The 16,661-nt window shown below is 39.9% G+C and overlaps 1 protein-coding gene across 3 annotated transcripts in view; it reads right to left on the bottom strand.

The window, feature by feature from the left end:
• sptb (spectrin, beta, erythrocytic) overlaps positions 1–16,661 on the bottom strand; it is a 47,273-nt gene that overhangs the window by 5,470 nt on the left and 25,142 nt on the right. For all 3 annotated transcript variants that reach the window (XM_027999979.1, XM_027999981.1, XM_027999978.1), the window contains 20 exons: positions 15,590–16,349; positions 15,155–15,357; positions 13,503–13,593; positions 12,750–12,896; positions 12,371–12,637; positions 11,689–11,913; positions 11,147–11,236; positions 9,660–9,950; positions 9,181–9,311; positions 8,774–8,978; positions 8,432–8,655; positions 7,707–7,857; positions 6,445–6,689; positions 5,841–5,979; positions 5,421–5,505; positions 5,122–5,318; positions 4,752–4,834; positions 4,489–4,552; positions 4,102–4,352; positions 2,380–2,553 (listed from right to left, as the gene is read on the bottom strand). In XM_027999979.1, the coding sequence (XP_027855780.1) occupies positions 2,380–2,553; positions 4,102–4,352; positions 4,489–4,552; positions 4,752–4,834; positions 5,122–5,318; positions 5,421–5,505; positions 5,841–5,979; positions 6,445–6,689; positions 7,707–7,857; positions 8,432–8,655; positions 8,774–8,978; positions 9,181–9,311; positions 9,660–9,950; positions 11,147–11,236; positions 11,689–11,913; positions 12,371–12,637; positions 12,750–12,896; positions 13,503–13,593; positions 15,155–15,357; positions 15,590–16,349 (4,023 nt within the window). The remainder of the gene's footprint in view (positions 1–2,379; positions 2,554–4,101; positions 4,353–4,488; positions 4,553–4,751; positions 4,835–5,121; positions 5,319–5,420; positions 5,506–5,840; positions 5,980–6,444; positions 6,690–7,706; positions 7,858–8,431; positions 8,656–8,773; positions 8,979–9,180; positions 9,312–9,659; positions 9,951–11,146; positions 11,237–11,688; positions 11,914–12,370; positions 12,638–12,749; positions 12,897–13,502; positions 13,594–15,154; positions 15,358–15,589; positions 16,350–16,661) is intronic.

Raw genomic sequence — 16,661 nt, 5'->3', positions numbered from 1 at the left:
GCATTTTAATTGATTTTTTTTTTTTTAATTCTCGGTTCTCGTATTGACTTTTACAGTATGAATTATTTATGACTATGATCGTCTTCTGCATAGGCAAAAATTGTTCTTGGTGGAAAAGCGAGAAAGTTTTACAATTATAACTTTCTCCTGCTGCGAGGACATGAGGACATGATTTATCTCTTTAAATCCCCCATCAGCTGCTGAGAGGAGCCCAATGTTGTTGAGCGATACCACAGAAAATTAATCACACCCCTGAGCTGTCTGCAGCTGATGCCGATTAATGACAGTTAAGATTAATCAGTGGAACTAGATCAGAAACCAAGCATCTTAAAAATTCATTTAACTTTCAAGGTAGAAATTTTTTTAGCCATTTACAAATTTCTCTGTTCAGTGAAGAGTAATCCGTTTTAAGTTTGACCAGAATTGTCTGGTAAGGTTGCTTGTCATCAAACTCAAAGACAACCGAAGGAAATGCAAAATGCACGTTTCAAATGATGATTTCATTAGTGAAAAAGCTAATGACATGTGCAATCTGATCATGTTCAAAGGCTCCAGGCCAAGCATCTGAACTGAGTTTAAATCCTGTCTTTGACTAGGCCAATACAAAACATCAATTTTTTTTAGCCATTCAGAGGTAGACTTACAGGTGTGCTTCAGATCTGAGTCCAGCAGAATAACCAAACTGAGTTTACGGTCATGAATGTTTCACTCTCGGCATGATGTTCTTTTCCTCTAGCTTTCTGTATCTTATGTATTCGTTGTAACAAGTTGCACATGTTCTAAATTGTTCCTCTCAATCCACAGAATCATTTTCCAAAAGAAAGTGGATAACGATTTTGCCTGGTGTGACAAAGTGGTTCAGTTTCTGTTCACCACTTGTCCCTTACTCTTATTTCTGATTCACATACTTTCTATAGTTGGTTATAATGCTTAAATTTAAATATTACTTTGCAACGTTGCTTCACTTACCATCCCGGGTTTGTTTGTGTTAGCATTATGTTGCAGTTTCCATCTATTTATGTGTAGGTTAAAGCTACTACTTCTGCACTATTGGTTGAATTTGATTATTTTGTGTCAAAGTATATTCATGGTATTTGTTTTCCTTTTTACTCACGATTGTTTGTCCCTTGTAGATCTGCAGCAGGAGTGTGGGAGGGGCCGGCCCAGTATTTCCTGCTTAAATGGCTGGATGATGTCATTGATTACCTTGCTGGGTTCTACCAATTAGAGTGTTTTCTTTGGAGTACTGCTTTGGTTGTTTTTCTTTAAAGTAACCTTTTGAGTTATCTTGTATTACATGGGGGGGGGGGGGGGTTGCAGACCATTTCATTATGTAGATGAGTTTGTAAATTAGATTAATAATTGTATTCTTGTTTCTCTGTTTAGATTTTGTTTGTTTTTTAACCTGTTTAATTGCAGCTTAGTCCACTCAAGGGCAGCTCAGGGGGATTGTCGAGTCAAAAGTAACAAATAAAAGTCATCAGAAGAATCTGGAACTGGTGGCTGATGCTGTTTTTTTGTCCACCTTGCTGATCCTTGACCACACTACTTTACACCCGGTATAATTTTTTTTTATTGTTCAATGATGAACTCTGACCCTAACTGAGACAAGTGAGGCTTGCAGTGCTTTAGATGTTGTTCTATGATCTCCTGAAGTAACGTTGGTAGGTCAGAAACTCCTGGGAGAGTTCGCCACTGTTCCACCTTCTCTCAATTTGTGGATAATGCCTTCCTGTGGTTCTCTGGACTCACTTTCCAGACTGCTAGATGTCATTCAGTGACTTTGTTTCTCATCTGCTCTTGAATTTTGATGGTGGCGTCATGTGAGGCCTGGATGTGGCCAGTGAAATTTGGTTCCTCTTTCCAAAAAATGTAGTTTTTTAGTGAAATCGTGATTTATCAGGGCAGCAAGAACTTTTCTACATAGAACCAGGTTGGCTTTCTCCAACAAAAACACAAGAAACCTATAAGGAGATAAAAAATATATATCTGTTCACAGCACTGTGTATACTAGGGCTGCTCTGTTTGATGGGGACAGTAATTGAAAACAACAGGTAGTGCTGTCACACAGAGTTAAAGTTTAGGATTGTTTCTCAGCTGGAAGGTGAAGGGTAAAGAAAGTGACTTTCACCAGAGACTGAATGTCTGTTGGTTGCTTCAGAAACTTCGGAAGGATGTGAAATCCTCCAAAACCTGTCACGACTGTCATATTTCAATAAAAAAAAATACTATGTCAGAGAACTTTAGATAGGATAGAAATGATATGTGACAGCTTTAACCCAACATTATTTTTTCATCAAATCCCATCTGAATACTGTAATAAGTATTTACTTGAATATAAGCCATTTCGAGAAAATGGGAGATTGACACATTTCTTACCGCAGCTTGGCTACATTCTTCTTTTTCTTATAGTTGGTGAGGCTCTCCCAGGTGGCGTTGCTGAGGGGTAGGGGGTCCTCACCGTGAAACGTCAGTCCATGACCAAAGCTTTTGGCGTCTTTGTATGCTGAGAGCTGACCCGGCTTCAGTACGCAGTACAAGTTGTTCCAGGACCTGAAAGTAAAAGAGATGAAGGCAGGAGCGATGAAGATCCTGACGGGATTATTTCAGGCTATAACACAGAGTTATATTTTGCTGATGTTTGACCAGGGAAATTGGCTCGTTAAAACTTTCTTTGTAGTTGAAAGGTTGAGAACATAGATATGCAGATGTGTAATGACATCTTTAGATCTCCTTTGGCTCCTTTATTAGTGAACTGACAATGGATTTTATGTTTTATTTATTTTTATGAAGCCAGATTGCAGGAAGTTTTGACCTGTTCATTTGTTTCTTTTCTTCTTTCTTGAGAAACCTAAACCATCAGAGCCCAAACATTTTCTCTGACATGCAGCTGTTGAGTTTGTCTCTTTATCATTTAGAGGGACTATGCAGACTTTCACTGAATTATTTCCAACATAATTGGAGGTAATTCTTGTGTTTTTGGCAAGCTATTTATTATTTATGTATTCATATTTATGAACAAATGTGGCTCTCACTGTGCCAGCCCATAATTGGATGCTGGATCCACACCTAATGAGGGATGAAACCTTTTGACAAAAGTTAAACAAGACACTAACATCCTGACATGCTATGTGTTGCATATCCCTTTAAACTACTTTGTTCTTTCTACACACAGCAGGCATGTTTCAGTACCGATTATCTATTGAAATGTGCAGTTCCAGTTAGAGGCATGAAGTCATTATTGCCATGAATAACATATTTTGGCCCTTTAATGATGCATTTGAAATGTTATTTCTGCACTGTGGGATGCTTATGCAACATTCAGCTACGTTAATGGATAAACAAGCTTTGAATTATTGCCAATTTTCTTTAATCCACACTTCAAACTGTACATACAGGATCACCACCACTAATATTTGGAGAAATGTTGCAGAGAAATCTCAGACTATTTGCTGCTCTCAGCAATTCTCTGGAATGCTTCTGGCTGGGTTTTTGAAAAAACTTCTTATCAGAAATGGTAGATTTAATCTAAATCAGTTGGATTACCTGCAGGAATCCAGCTTTCATGTGTAACCCTTTTTTCTTTTTTTAACAGAGCTAAAGTCTGGGCCATTTTAGAAGGCTAACATTAGCCTCCTTTAGCTCTTCTAAAACCAGTTTTGACCATCTAACTTTTGATTTGAGATGGAAAATTTGAAAGACGTTCTCCACCTTTTAATGATTTATTTACTTTATGACATGCACCACCAGCACTGGCAGGAGAACAGGCCCTCAGCATGATGCTAACATTACATTTCAAAACTGCCAACTTCAGCCATACTGAAAGTTTCTCATCTGTTGTCTACGTTGAAGCTGAGTTGATGTCAAGAAACCCAATCACGCTGTCAAGACGCTCCTGAGGAGCACTGAGCAAATCATTAGTGGAGGTGTTGTCTCTATTTAAACTTTGAGAAAGTCTCCAAAAAATGCAAACAAGTTCAATGTTGTGTGATCATTTTACAAAAAAGAATTATATATATTTTCTTTTTTTTTAAGTCAAGACGTGTTATTGATGCTCATGATGAGGGTGTGGTTATGTTGGATTTCTTGGCGGTGCCCGACCTGTTAGAAGCCTTCTTTCCGGAGCCTTCCACGTCATATTTGCGGCAGAGCATGCCCTCCTGCAGCACTGCCTGCGACCTCTGGGTCTCTAAGGGCATGGTGGCCGCCCTCTCAGGTTCTCTGGGAGTCACAACTGAGACAGAGGGCTCCAGCTCCAGAGAGGCGCTCTCTCTCATTTCTGACACCATCGGCATCGTGGAGTCACCAGCAGTTCCATCCAGCTGACCTGAGCTGGGCTCCATCGCACCAGACTGTAGCAGGAAACAATGCTTTCAATTTTAATGCATAACTTGATTTTTTTTAACAAACAAATGCATAAATAAAGAGGAGTCTATTTAAAAATAGTTATTAAAATAGGTGATGGAAATAAGGGGCTTTATTACTAACCAGGGTTTGTTCCTCAATAGTGTAGAGTTGTGAAGATTCTTCTACGAAGCCTGTGTCTTCTCTCCTGAGCAGAAAAAAAGAAAATGGAGAAAGAGAAACACTTTGTTCTTATTATCAGTATTAAGGTGTTTTCAGCAGATCCACCAGAAAAAACAAAACCAACATTACTTTAGACGTTACACACTTTCATGTAGAGGTAAAAAATAAATGTTAGTAGTTTTGAGTGCTTCTATACACACTTGATAGTTTCAATATGTTTTTACCTGCTTTCTTTATCTGAGCGCTGCTCGTCTTTAATGAATTGCTCAATCTCCTGTTGCTGCTTCCTCACTTCCAGCAACTCCAACTGCAACACAGCAACCTGTTATCTTCACTGACAACACCTTAAATAACAAAACTATTTCTGAAGCTATTTTCTAAGCTTTTGTCTTTATTTACACCAAGTCCACTGTGGAAATATTTGCTTTAGAGTTTAGATTGTGCAGTAAGTGGCAAACAAAAACATGCAATTTTGACACAAAAAATAAGAAAAAAAACGCTGGCTGAATTCATCCTTAGCTTTTCAGCCACAGAATAAGCGCGCAATGTTTTTCAAAACAAATTGCATAAGTGTTGTCCAGGAATTTTGCGTACCGTAGTGAGGCGCTCCAGTGCCGAGAAGCGTTCCTCCCATGTGGCAGTGGATTTCTCAAAGGCTTCGTGCCTCTTGAGGAGTTTCTCGACCTCGTCCACGCTCTGGCCCAGGTCCCTGCTGGTCACATAGGGCTCCTGAGCGATGAGCCAGGCCTCTGCCACCGAAGCGTCTCGTGCAAATTGACACACCTCCAGCACTGAGAGCATTAAAGGGAATATTTTTATGGCTCGCTTTTTGATAAAGCGGATACTCATGCTGCTCCATCATTAAGTCAGGGATCGGGGAATGCATTACTCACAGAGTCGGAGCCAGTCCCATCTGTCATCCCATTTGAACATCATTTCCTGTCTTTTCTCCATCAGCTGAACCAGCTTCTCTTTGATCTGACACAAAATGTTATACAGTCTCAGTTACATATCAGCCTTATTAAAAAAAACTTACCACAAGATTTCCTATTATACTCTAAGAATTAGCATTGTGAAGTAATTAACTGAACACTCAATTCGGGCAAGGGTCAATTGCTTATTTAAATTTCTTTTGCCTTTATCCATTTCTAATTAGTGTTTGCTTTTCTAGCCTCCCTGATGAATGTAGGAAGACTTTAATTTTTTTTTTCTTTTTCAGGCAACCCAGTTTGTTTGGGGATAATTGTTCCGAGAAAAGTAATTAAATCTAACGCAAACAGCAGAAAAGGAGCCGGATTTAAGCACATTCTTACTTCAGCAGAGTCTCGGTGCTTGCGTGTCAGCATGGACTTGCCGAGGTCTATGCAGTCCGTGAACTTGGCGCTCCTGGTTTCAATTTCTGATCGGATCCCCTGGTGGTACTTCTGCAGCAGCTCCACGGAGGAGACATCCCTAACGAAGGAGAAAGAGAGGGTAGAAAGTAGAAACAGGAGCGAATAATGCATGAAACCTTTCTACCTCTCTTGGCAGGAAAAGGAACTGCACACACAATACTTCTGATCAGTGCAATGTGCTTTATCTAATTAATTACTTTCTGAAATTACTGCATCTTTGATAAACTATGCATAAATGCCTGGGGTTAGTAAAACCTTTGTTGCACTTTATTCCACATTTGACGCATGAAAACTAGAGTGAATAACCAAATACAGAGCTAAAGAGTGCAAATATGATAACAAAAAAACCCCCAGCAAAAGCTGAATTTTTAAAATTAAGAAAAGAGAGCCAAACTTTTTAAGTGTTTTTCTACATTTCACTAATGGTGTTCTGCTTACATACAAAAAACACATCCAAAAGAAAAATAAACTTTCTTTAACATCTCATGGCTGCTGCGTTATGCATGGTTTGAAAGGTGCACACCTGGGTTTCTCCTGGGTCTCTATCTGCTGGATGATGCTCTCCATCCAGGCCATCAGGTCTCGCACCATGCTGAAGAAGCGGAACTTCTCGGCCGTGTCCACCAGCTCCGCCCGCCGGCCGTCAGAGGCGTCCAGCAGGCCTTTCCAGGCTTCTACGACCTCCGTCTCCATGGCCTGGATGGCGTCCTGTTTGTCCCCTGCATACTGAGCTCGAAGTCTCAAGGCTGTCTCCTGGAACTGTTGCACCTAGAGAAAGGACACCGCAGTTAATAATGGCCTCATTAATGTAATTTTAATGAGTCATGATAATGTGTTTTTTTCTCAAAGATACAGTAGTGATGAAAGGTTTACATACGCTCATCACGGGCATGATTATCATGTTAATTTATGATGAGGAAACCTTCATGGCATTTTAAAAACAAGTTTTGATTTATTGTGTATTTTTTTTGTCTCAAGTATACATAGATACTTAAATATTTGCGTACACCCCCGCAAATATCTAAATAAATGGTACGGACTAAGCTTTTAAAGATACTCCACATATTTTCTAATAGTGCTGAAGTGTGGATCATTTCAGAATCCTAGTATTTCCCTGTTTCCTTTGTTTAGCCCAGTTCTAACCCTGGATGTCCTGCTGTATAACACAGCATTGTGCCTGAGTTTTAACCGTCAAACCTCACGTTCTGTAAAACTTAAACCTAAGAACACTGTTGTTATACACGATGGTGGCAGCAACATGCTGTGGGGCTTCTTGATGGTGATGAAATAATGTAGGAGAAGGGCAGCCTTCAAAATGATTAGTGCACATAAACCTCTCATTGGTCCTGTATTTCCAATGCTTATTGCTTTGTGGCTATTGCTAATTTACTCTTCAGAGGTTTTACTGTACTAATAAGCCAATTATTAAAAGTTGAACAAATAAAATATTGCTGACAAACTTTGCCCATCTATCTACTCTGTCATCATTTCAACCCAAATAAGAGCTGAAAGACACTCAGAAACATTTTACTTTCTTATGATAAATAAAAATATATTGGACCTCAACGATTACATTTAAACATTTTGTGTAAACTGCATCGTTTTCTTGCTAAAGAGAAACAAATAAAAGAAACCCTGTCTCTTAAACAATCACCTCTAACCTTCCACAGTTGCAGACACATTACAGCACTCTCTGGCCGTATCAGATACAATCATCAAAGTGAACCTCTCGGCCGCCGCCTGCTGTGTTGCTGCAGAGCAAAGAGCCGTTCTCTTGTGTTCTACCTGTTTGCCCAGGGCGGTGATGTCTCTCTCAAAAGCGGCGTGCATCCTGTGGAAGGACTCGGCTTTGCTGAAATCGTCTCCCACGTCCTCTGGCAGCTCTTTCTGCTTCTCGTGAATCTGCGTCACCAACTCCTTTCCATCATCAAAGTACCTTCAAGAAGAATGGGCTCTTAGTATCACTGCATTCATCATGACCATGACATCTGTGAGATGTAGGCACCATGTTAATGTTTTTCAACTATGCTATTGCATGCAGACTGAGGCTGAAAATAATGATTATTTTAGTTATCGATTAATCTATGGATTATTCTGACAATTAATTCATTAATCAGATATAAAAAGATCACTGTAAGAGTGAAGGTAAAGCTGAAATTGTGACTTGAGGAGTTCTGGGTAGAACATATTTACAGACAAAGTTTTATATTTTATCTTTACTGCAAAATGTATATATTTGGTATAAGTTTGACTTAGCTACTGCTCTGAGTGTGTTGTTCATTCAGTAAACAACCTTTTATTTGGACTCAGTATACTCCAGTTAACCATTAATCAATTACTAAATTAGGTGATGATTATTTTAGTAATCGATTCATCACAATCAATCCGATTAATTGTTTCAAATGTTTTCTGTTTTGACGGCATTCCTTTTATGTATTCATTCTGTGTTACAACGCAACCACAGACTTCTGAGTATCTTATTGGAAGGTGGTAAGATGTCTTCTACTTACTTGAGGAGATCGTAAGACGCCATGAGGAGCTGAGATCGAGTGTCGATGAGCTCCAGGAGATCGGCCCAGCTCTCGTTTATGCCGTCCTTCCACTCTGCCAGGGTGGCCGCCTCGCTGTGGCCCGTTTCAATCAGCTCATCTATGGTCTGGTTGACCATGTCCACCCGATCCTGACCTATCATCCCCATGTCCCGCGAAAAGTCTCTGAATTTATCCCTCAGAAGCTGAGGAGCAAACAAAAAAATAATCACTAGAAACCTTCCTTAAAGGCAGAGACAACCACACTTAACAGAAATGTTTCATAGTTTTGGTTATTTTTCCCTCAATTTCTGCTTATGATACCGTGACGTGGTCCAGGTCCTGTCCCATCTCCTGCGAGGACGCCACAACGTCTTTCTCTGCAATCCAGTGTTCCAGGTCCTCCACCTCTCTGCTCAGCAGGAAGTGATGGTAGGTGTGGTTCAGTTTCTTCCTGCGGTCCTCTGCCAGCTCCTTCAGGCCTGCGTACTGCTTATCTACCTGACCCTGCCGCCTTATGATCTCCTCCCTGAAAGATAATGAAGGCAGAGGGTGGAAGGGAATTAGATTGAGAGACTTAAAAACCAGGTCAAGAGATCACAATTTGGTTAACTCTAGATGAAGCTGCTGATTAAGACACACATTTACATGCTTGTCACTCCTGTCAGCCTAAACCACATCTGACTGGGATAGAGTAAATTAGGACCACTATACAGAATTAAAGCACGCACCCGTCGGGATGGTCCTCTGCAAGCGTCTTCTGCGCACGATCGGAAAGCTTCTGAATGGAGGCAGCGTAGTCGTCTACTGCCTGTTTCAGGATCAGGTGGCGCTTCAGCATCAGCATGGCACTCTGCTCATCCTGGAGGATGAGAGAAAACAGGAGGACGGTGAAGAAAAATACAGGAGACGAGCGCACCCATCAAAGCAAAACAAATTACTTCAAAATTAGCTCTCTGTAGAGGGTGCCACTTAAAAAAAAAAAAAAGCGGATCCTCTTAATTGAAGAGAACCCAAACCATGTAATCATGTTGATAAATTAATTACTTGGTATTTGAACAGACTGATATGCCTTTACTTTGATTAGGATAATAAGATCAGAATTTTAAACATGTTTGGAAACTTCCCTGAGCTAATCAGGCCCCTTCTCTTGTCTCTCTTACACACACCCACACACACACACACACAGAGCGAGCCTTCCTCTACTAACCTTCGCCTTTTCATCCGCAATCATATAGAGCTCCTGCTCTCCTATCCAGGCCTCGGCCTCATCAGCATCGTTGTAATACTGCTGGGCCAAGTTGGAGCCGCTCAGCCTCTCTCGCCGTTTGGCCATCTCGTCCCGCAGCCGGGCCCACGCCTCCTCCAGCTCCTGCATCTGGTCCCCGATTCGCTCCGCCTCCGGCCTGTCCTCCGCGCTGGCTGCAGCCGCCATCCGTCTGCCTCGCTCCAGCACTTCGCCGACACAAGGCTGGTGGCCCTCGATCTCCCTCTGCAGCGTCTGGTGGAAAGAAAGAAAGACAGCAAATGTACGTCGTTTTACTGGAAACCAATACTGTGAGTTCACTCAGACAGAAACAGGAAAGTCAGTGGAGCCAAAACAACTGAAAATCCCAGCAGCTTTCGGTGGCTGGAAAAAGAATATACATTGTTTTCTTTACACAGTCAAACTTTTTGAACTCAAAATTTGAAGGGCACCAGCTTGCACAACTTGGAAATAAATTAAAAAACATTCATATTTACAAATTGTGTTACTTAGTGGACCACAAACTTCTATGTAATATTTTAGGACATGTGACAAACCAACACAAAGCAGTGCATGAATACAAAGCAGAAGGAAAATTATGGTGAGTATAAGCTGTAACGTTTGCCTCTGATCTGGAAAAGTAACACTGCAAACATAGTGGTGACAGTATCAAGCTGAGAATGTTTTTTCCAACAGAGAGAGAGAAATTGGTTCAGAGCAGATGAGAGAACAGCTAAACATAACTACAAGACAAGGATGAACTCTGGAAATTTTAGAGCATAAACTCCTTAGGAAAACAGCTTGTCAAAAAAAGTCAACAAATCTGACTATTTTAACCCCTAACTTATAGTTTCTGACTTATATGCTAGGAGTTTAAATGGTAGCATAAGTAAAGATATTTGTTGTAAATATGAGTTAAACTTTTGTGTTCCTTTTTCTAAAGATTTATGCAAATTGAAATTAACAATTTATGTCCTCAAAATATTTCTAAAAATGGAAAATACCTTACAACACTGACAAACAGAAAAGTGACAGTAAAAATTTACTTTTTTAGGTTGAGTAGATAAATGACATTTCTAGTATTTATTAAGAAAACCTGATAAACAATCTTTTGTTAAGGTTGAAATTGGTTTTGCACCAAAAGTGGTTCTTCAGATGATACAAATTGCTGAACTTTGATGACATGAAATTGTGATACAATGTATTTCAATTCAATTAAAAAATTCTTATATTTAACTTATATTTCTTTTTTTTTAAATAATCATAAAACTTAATAAAATATAAATTAAGTTTGGTGTTGTAAGACAACAAAATGTGGAAAGGTTTTGACTTTTGCAAGGCGCTGAATGTAAATTCAAAATTTGAAGGGCACTGTTTTTCAGAATAAATGAGTAAATAAACTAGGACAAAGCAGTTTACACCAAAACGAATGCTGACAGACAGATTCGTACCTGGTTCTTTTTTAACAGCATCTGCACAGTTTGAAGATTGTTGCCGTGCTCCTGTGACATTGCCAGGGGCATCCTCTCCTCAATCCAGAGCTGAAAGACACAAAAGGAAAAAGGGGGAAAAAAGATTGTGATGATAAGAACACAAAGCAGAAACAGAGTCTGAAAAATTGCTTCATAGATCTCTGATGTGCACCACATATAAAATATTGTCTCCACAACTGTCTTCTTTACATGGATTTATTGCTCCTTCACAACGTAAATCAAACATGATGCCTTGACTTTGCTATAAGCTGAAGCACTAAACAACAAAAGGAGAGCAGATTTTAAAAAATATATCTTAAAGACCAAACACTTCTTTAAAATGTCTTTAAATGATCAGGTTCCTTAGATGCGTTAAGCTACCTCAATGCATCTGGATACATCCAGAGGGGACTTAAAGTTAGGATCGTATCCTCATTATTCAAATTCTCCGTTATCAATCATTTTGTGAGAGCAAGGCGCTTTGACTCTTCCATTCCCTGTGAAATGAGATCCGCACTTACAAGCTCATCAGCCAGGTCTCTGTAGAACTGATGGACAGCTTTGGCAGCCTCCAGCTTGCCTCGGCGCTGGGACAGCGGCGTGAGGAGCTGCTGGAACTCGCTCTGCATGGCTTGCTGCTCGGCCTCCAGCTCCGGCTGGTCCTCCCTGGCTCCTCCGTGCTTCCTGACAGCCTCCTGGAGCTCGTCCAGCTCCCGCGCCCGGTCACGAACTTGGTTCTCCGTCATCTGGCATGGGAAAAACGGTGATGGGAGGAAAAAAAAAAGATGAATAGCCTTTCAAGAGCCTAATCAAGATGCAGTGGAGGGTAAATTCACCAAAAGTAAGTGCTGCCTACTAAGCGTGAAACTAAGCTTACCCACAGCTCTTATGAATGTTCTTATATAAATTCATGAAAAAGTTTTACTAAAGGCAATTTATTTAGTACAATTTGTGTTTTAGCTTGACCCTTGGGACAAATATATTTTGTCTAAAAGGTATAAGCATTGTTGTTTGTTTGTTTTGTTTTTAAAAGCAAACAATAAGCACAATGTTCATTCGCTTAAGACAGATTAAAAGTAAAGCTTAAACTGAACAGAATTCTTCAGATTGTGCGATTTTAAATGGGACATGCTAAAAAACTCCAAAAAGAAAAAACTAATAACATAAAAAAAGACTCTTTTTTTTTCTGAGGAATATACAGACCTGGTGCTTTTTCAGCTGAATATTGGCATTTGTGAGATCTTTTACATCCTCATCTCCGCTCTGCAATTGCTGCTGAAGCTCGGCCAGCCACTTCTTCATATCAGCCAGGCTCTGGTCGAAAAGCTCTGAGCGATTGGCATCAAACAACAGCCGGTCCTTCTCCTGAGTTGTGGACTCCAGCTTGTCCCAGAGCTCATGAAGCTGGGCCAGGCGCTCCTTCACAATGGGCTCAAACTCAGGCTTGGATTCCATGAGCTCCTGACCCTCCTGCAAAAACAAAAAATAAACAGAGAAAGGACTCATTTTCAAATACGTCATAGCAGAAATCCACTGCATTTAATTAAAAAACCAATTTAAAAAACATGGAACCTTTACTGACCTGATCTACTTTATTGAGCCAGTCCTTATTGGAGGCCAGCTCCGCCATGAAAGCCTGATGTTTGAGCCACTTGCTGTGCAGGTTTCTGGCCTCGTCATATGAGGTATCCTGAGCTGTCAGCATCTTTTCATTGATCCACACAGTCAGCTGAGGCATGGCGACAAATAAAGAACATTATGCATTAATAATGCATCTTCTGAGAGAAATAATCCTGGTTCTACATAATGAAGATAAGTTATATTTATTATACAGCCCTCTGCACTGAACCCCATTGAAAATCTCCTGTTTATTCCACCAAATATTGATTTCTGAACTCTTCCTGAGTTAAAACATTAGTATCGTTGTTTCTAAATGAATATGAACTTGTTTTCTTTGGATTATTTGAGGTCTGAAAGCACTGCATCTTTTTAGTTTTTTTGGCCATTTCTCATTTTCTGTAAATAAATACTAAATTTTTGCTTGGAATCTTGTAGTCATGTCGTCAGTAGTTCATAGAATAGAAGAATAATGTTCATTTTACTCAAACATATACCTATAGGAAGTAAAATCAGAGAAATTTATCATTTTAAGTGACCTATTATTTTCCTCCAGAGCTGTAAATTACTATGACCAAATGTTACTGGAAGGCTAACTTCAATGGTATAGTAATAACAACCAAATAATAGCCTAGTAACATTAAGGACAAAGAACGCAAACACACAGCTAATAACTAAGGTATTATTAGATCATTTTCAAAGACTATATTGAACTCACATCTTGAGTGTTTTGCAGAAAGTGCTGAAGGTCACGGTTATCTCTCAGCTTTTCAGAAACATCCACAGCTCGTCTCTTATTCTTGCTTTGCCTGAAGAGCGAACACAAAAGCAAAGTTATACCATACATTAATAACAGTTTCAGACAGAGTTGGCCTTTTCTTCTCTGCCTAACAAATCTCTCTGTGACATAATTCACACTGCACACTGTAGACAAATCCACCAGATCTCTGTCTTCACTGACAAAAAGTCATGTCTTTCTGCACTTCACCGAAAAGAAAAGCTCTCTCTGTTAAAGATCAATGTCCATTATTGCAGGTGCCTGTCTATCAAGCTGAGTATTGGGAGAGAAGGTGGTAGCTCCAATGCCCTTTCTAAAGCTAATAATGCGAAGGCTAGAAAAAAACATTTTCACAAAGCAAATCTCTAAAGGAAATGAGAGGATATTTCTGTGAAAGCTTACATTTTCAGCCTAAAATTAAAACTTTAAAAAATGTGTTAATGTCTTATATTTCAGTCTTACTAATTCATAGAACAATTCATCAGTATATAACATTTATGTAGCAGAAATACCAATTGTAATTGCACTGTAAATTTTGTTTTTCACCCACCCTAGCAACATGTTCACAAAATGAGGCTAAAGAACATGTTGCACTTCTAACAATTTGTGCAATTTTCACCACATTTTAAGAGAAAGACTGCTGCTGGACTTTGAGTTTGGGGTTGGTGACAAACCCACTCTGAGATTCCTTCTTCAGGCAAATCTTTCCAATTACAAATTTGAAAGTTATAACTTCTGGGAACCAGTATATGTGAATATCCTTTGTTATTGTTTTTAAGGTATAGCAACCTGAAAAGGTCAAGATCTTGCCACAGCTGTTTTAAAAGTCAAAATGTATACTTGGAAAAATAGATATATTCTGACCTGGTACTTATTATGAAAAGTTTGCCATACACTACAGGTTGACTGACCTTCACACCACAGAACAAATTAAACTACATATAACATAAATTCCTGGTTTACAACTTTGATACATGTGTCTCTGTTCAGTTGTGGCCTTTGAGTCTGGTCATATTAATTGAGGACATGTCAGGATTTAAATCCCACACCTATCACACAGTTTAAAACTGGGTTTCACGACATCTTAAAGGATCTCTTGAATGTGTTTACACTCAAATCCAAATACTAAATAACATTTTTATTAAAGAAAAAAGAAGAAAAAACTCCGGTAGTTTCTCTGGTTGGCTACATTAGCACTCTGGTACTCTGGGCAAGCCCCTCTTTCTGTAGCATGTCAACCAATCAAAATGCCAGGTGTAATCTGAAATTTTGGACAAGGATAAAGTGAAGACAGGAAGGGTGTGTAGTCATCACACAGCTTCTCACTGACTGGACAGTAGAACTGATTTATTTCCCTGGTTTTGGAGAACAAGCTGTTGATTTTAGACATCACAGTTTGAATTCACACTATCATACGAAATATTAATTTCTATATCTGTAAAGTTAGTAATAGTGAGTCCAACCTATGATCTCAGCCTCAACTACATTACTTGTGAGACCCTTTAGAAAACTTATTTGCCCAACCCAGCTGTAGAGATTAAATCGTACATTGTCATCTCACAAACTCAAGTCAAACAAAAACAAAACACAACCTGTCCTGGACTAAGTCCATTTTCTCCTGGACTTTGGGAGAGTACAAGTTGTTGCTGTCCACCAATCGCTGTCCACCCTGCAGGGCCCCATCAATCTTATCTTCGTTGGCTTCCATTGTGCTGACGAAGTCTTCGTGCTTCTTCAAAGCCTTTTCTGCCCCTGCCAACGTGTCAGGCTTGTCTATGTGGGCCAGCGTGTACTCCTGCAATAAAATAGACATCATGGAATTAAGAAAAAACGCTGAGAACATGAAAACGGACTGTCCAGAAACCCATAATCTGCTGACTGAGTTACATGACAAATGTGCAGTGTTGGAACTGATAGTGCTGCATTCTTCCACTCAACATTCTTGCAGAATTCCTGCAGCATTGCTGACATCAGGATTTCAAGCTGTTTTTGACTTAGTCCAAAAAACATCATCAGGAGAAGTTTACCTGATTATTTAGGATGGCCTCTACAGCTTTGCCGTCCCTCAAGAACTGCTGGAAGCCCAAACCCTGGTCCAGAAAATTTCTGCGACTGTCCCACATCTTCTGGAGCTCATACCAGCCACGGTCCAGCCCATTTAGCCTCTGCTCCAGCTGCTGGTACTGAGGATCATCTTCCTGACCTTGGGTGACCTGAGCTCCTGTGTCCCTCACACGGTGATAGTCCTCTTCATGGTTGTTTATGTCTTCTCGCACAGCATTGTGACGGCTGAGCAATTCTTCGGCCTCCTGCAGTGAGGTGGGCATCTCCTCAGATGCCACAGCTTTCTGGGTTTTGAATAGCCAGGACTGGAAGTCATCCATGTCTTGCAGGAAAGTCTGTAACTTACTGACCTCACCTAGAGAGTCCTCCCTGTCCTTTAGGGTCTTTCTAAGTCTATCCCAGGCCGTGTCGAGCTCTGCCCTGCGGGCTAAGATATTTGCTGCGTTCTCCGGGTGGTCCTGGGCCAGCTGGTTTGCCTCTTCGTTAAGGAAGGTGAGCTTGGCCTCAATAGCTGCTAAATCTCTCTCCATGCCAAACAGTTTCCTCTGGATTGTCATGACGGCTGCCAGGTCATTGCCCAGATCCTGTGTGGACTCAATCACCCGCGTCTTTTCTTTGATCCAGGTTTCTGTCTCGTCACACTCCAACCCATAGTTGTGTAGACTAACAGCAGAATCAACTCTCCTTTTCTTGTCCTCCACCATAGCCTTGAATGCTTCCCATCTAGAAAGAAATAATCCATTAAAAGCTTCATTCACCAAGCTTAATTTAATCACTTATATGCCAAGAAAAATGTAATACACTATTCTAAGAACATTTCATTTTCTCGGCCTTATTACCTGTCTTATCTGATAGCAATGACCTAAAACACAGGAATTTAGTAAAGGAAAATTTTTATTTAGAAAAACAAGATGAAATTTATTCATTTAAAAATCTAGGGATAATCTTTACTCTCCACTGGGTTGTGAGTAAAGATTATATTATTGTTTACTTATAACTTATAAAACTTATAAGTTTTATATATTGTTTTGTTGT

This window comes from Xiphophorus couchianus, chromosome 19, assembly GCF_001444195.1.
Source record: "Xiphophorus couchianus chromosome 19, X_couchianus-1.0, whole genome shotgun sequence".
Classification (NCBI taxonomy): domain Eukaryota; kingdom Metazoa; phylum Chordata; class Actinopteri; order Cyprinodontiformes; family Poeciliidae; genus Xiphophorus; species Xiphophorus couchianus.
This window is presented reverse-complemented; position numbering and strand designations above follow the sequence as displayed.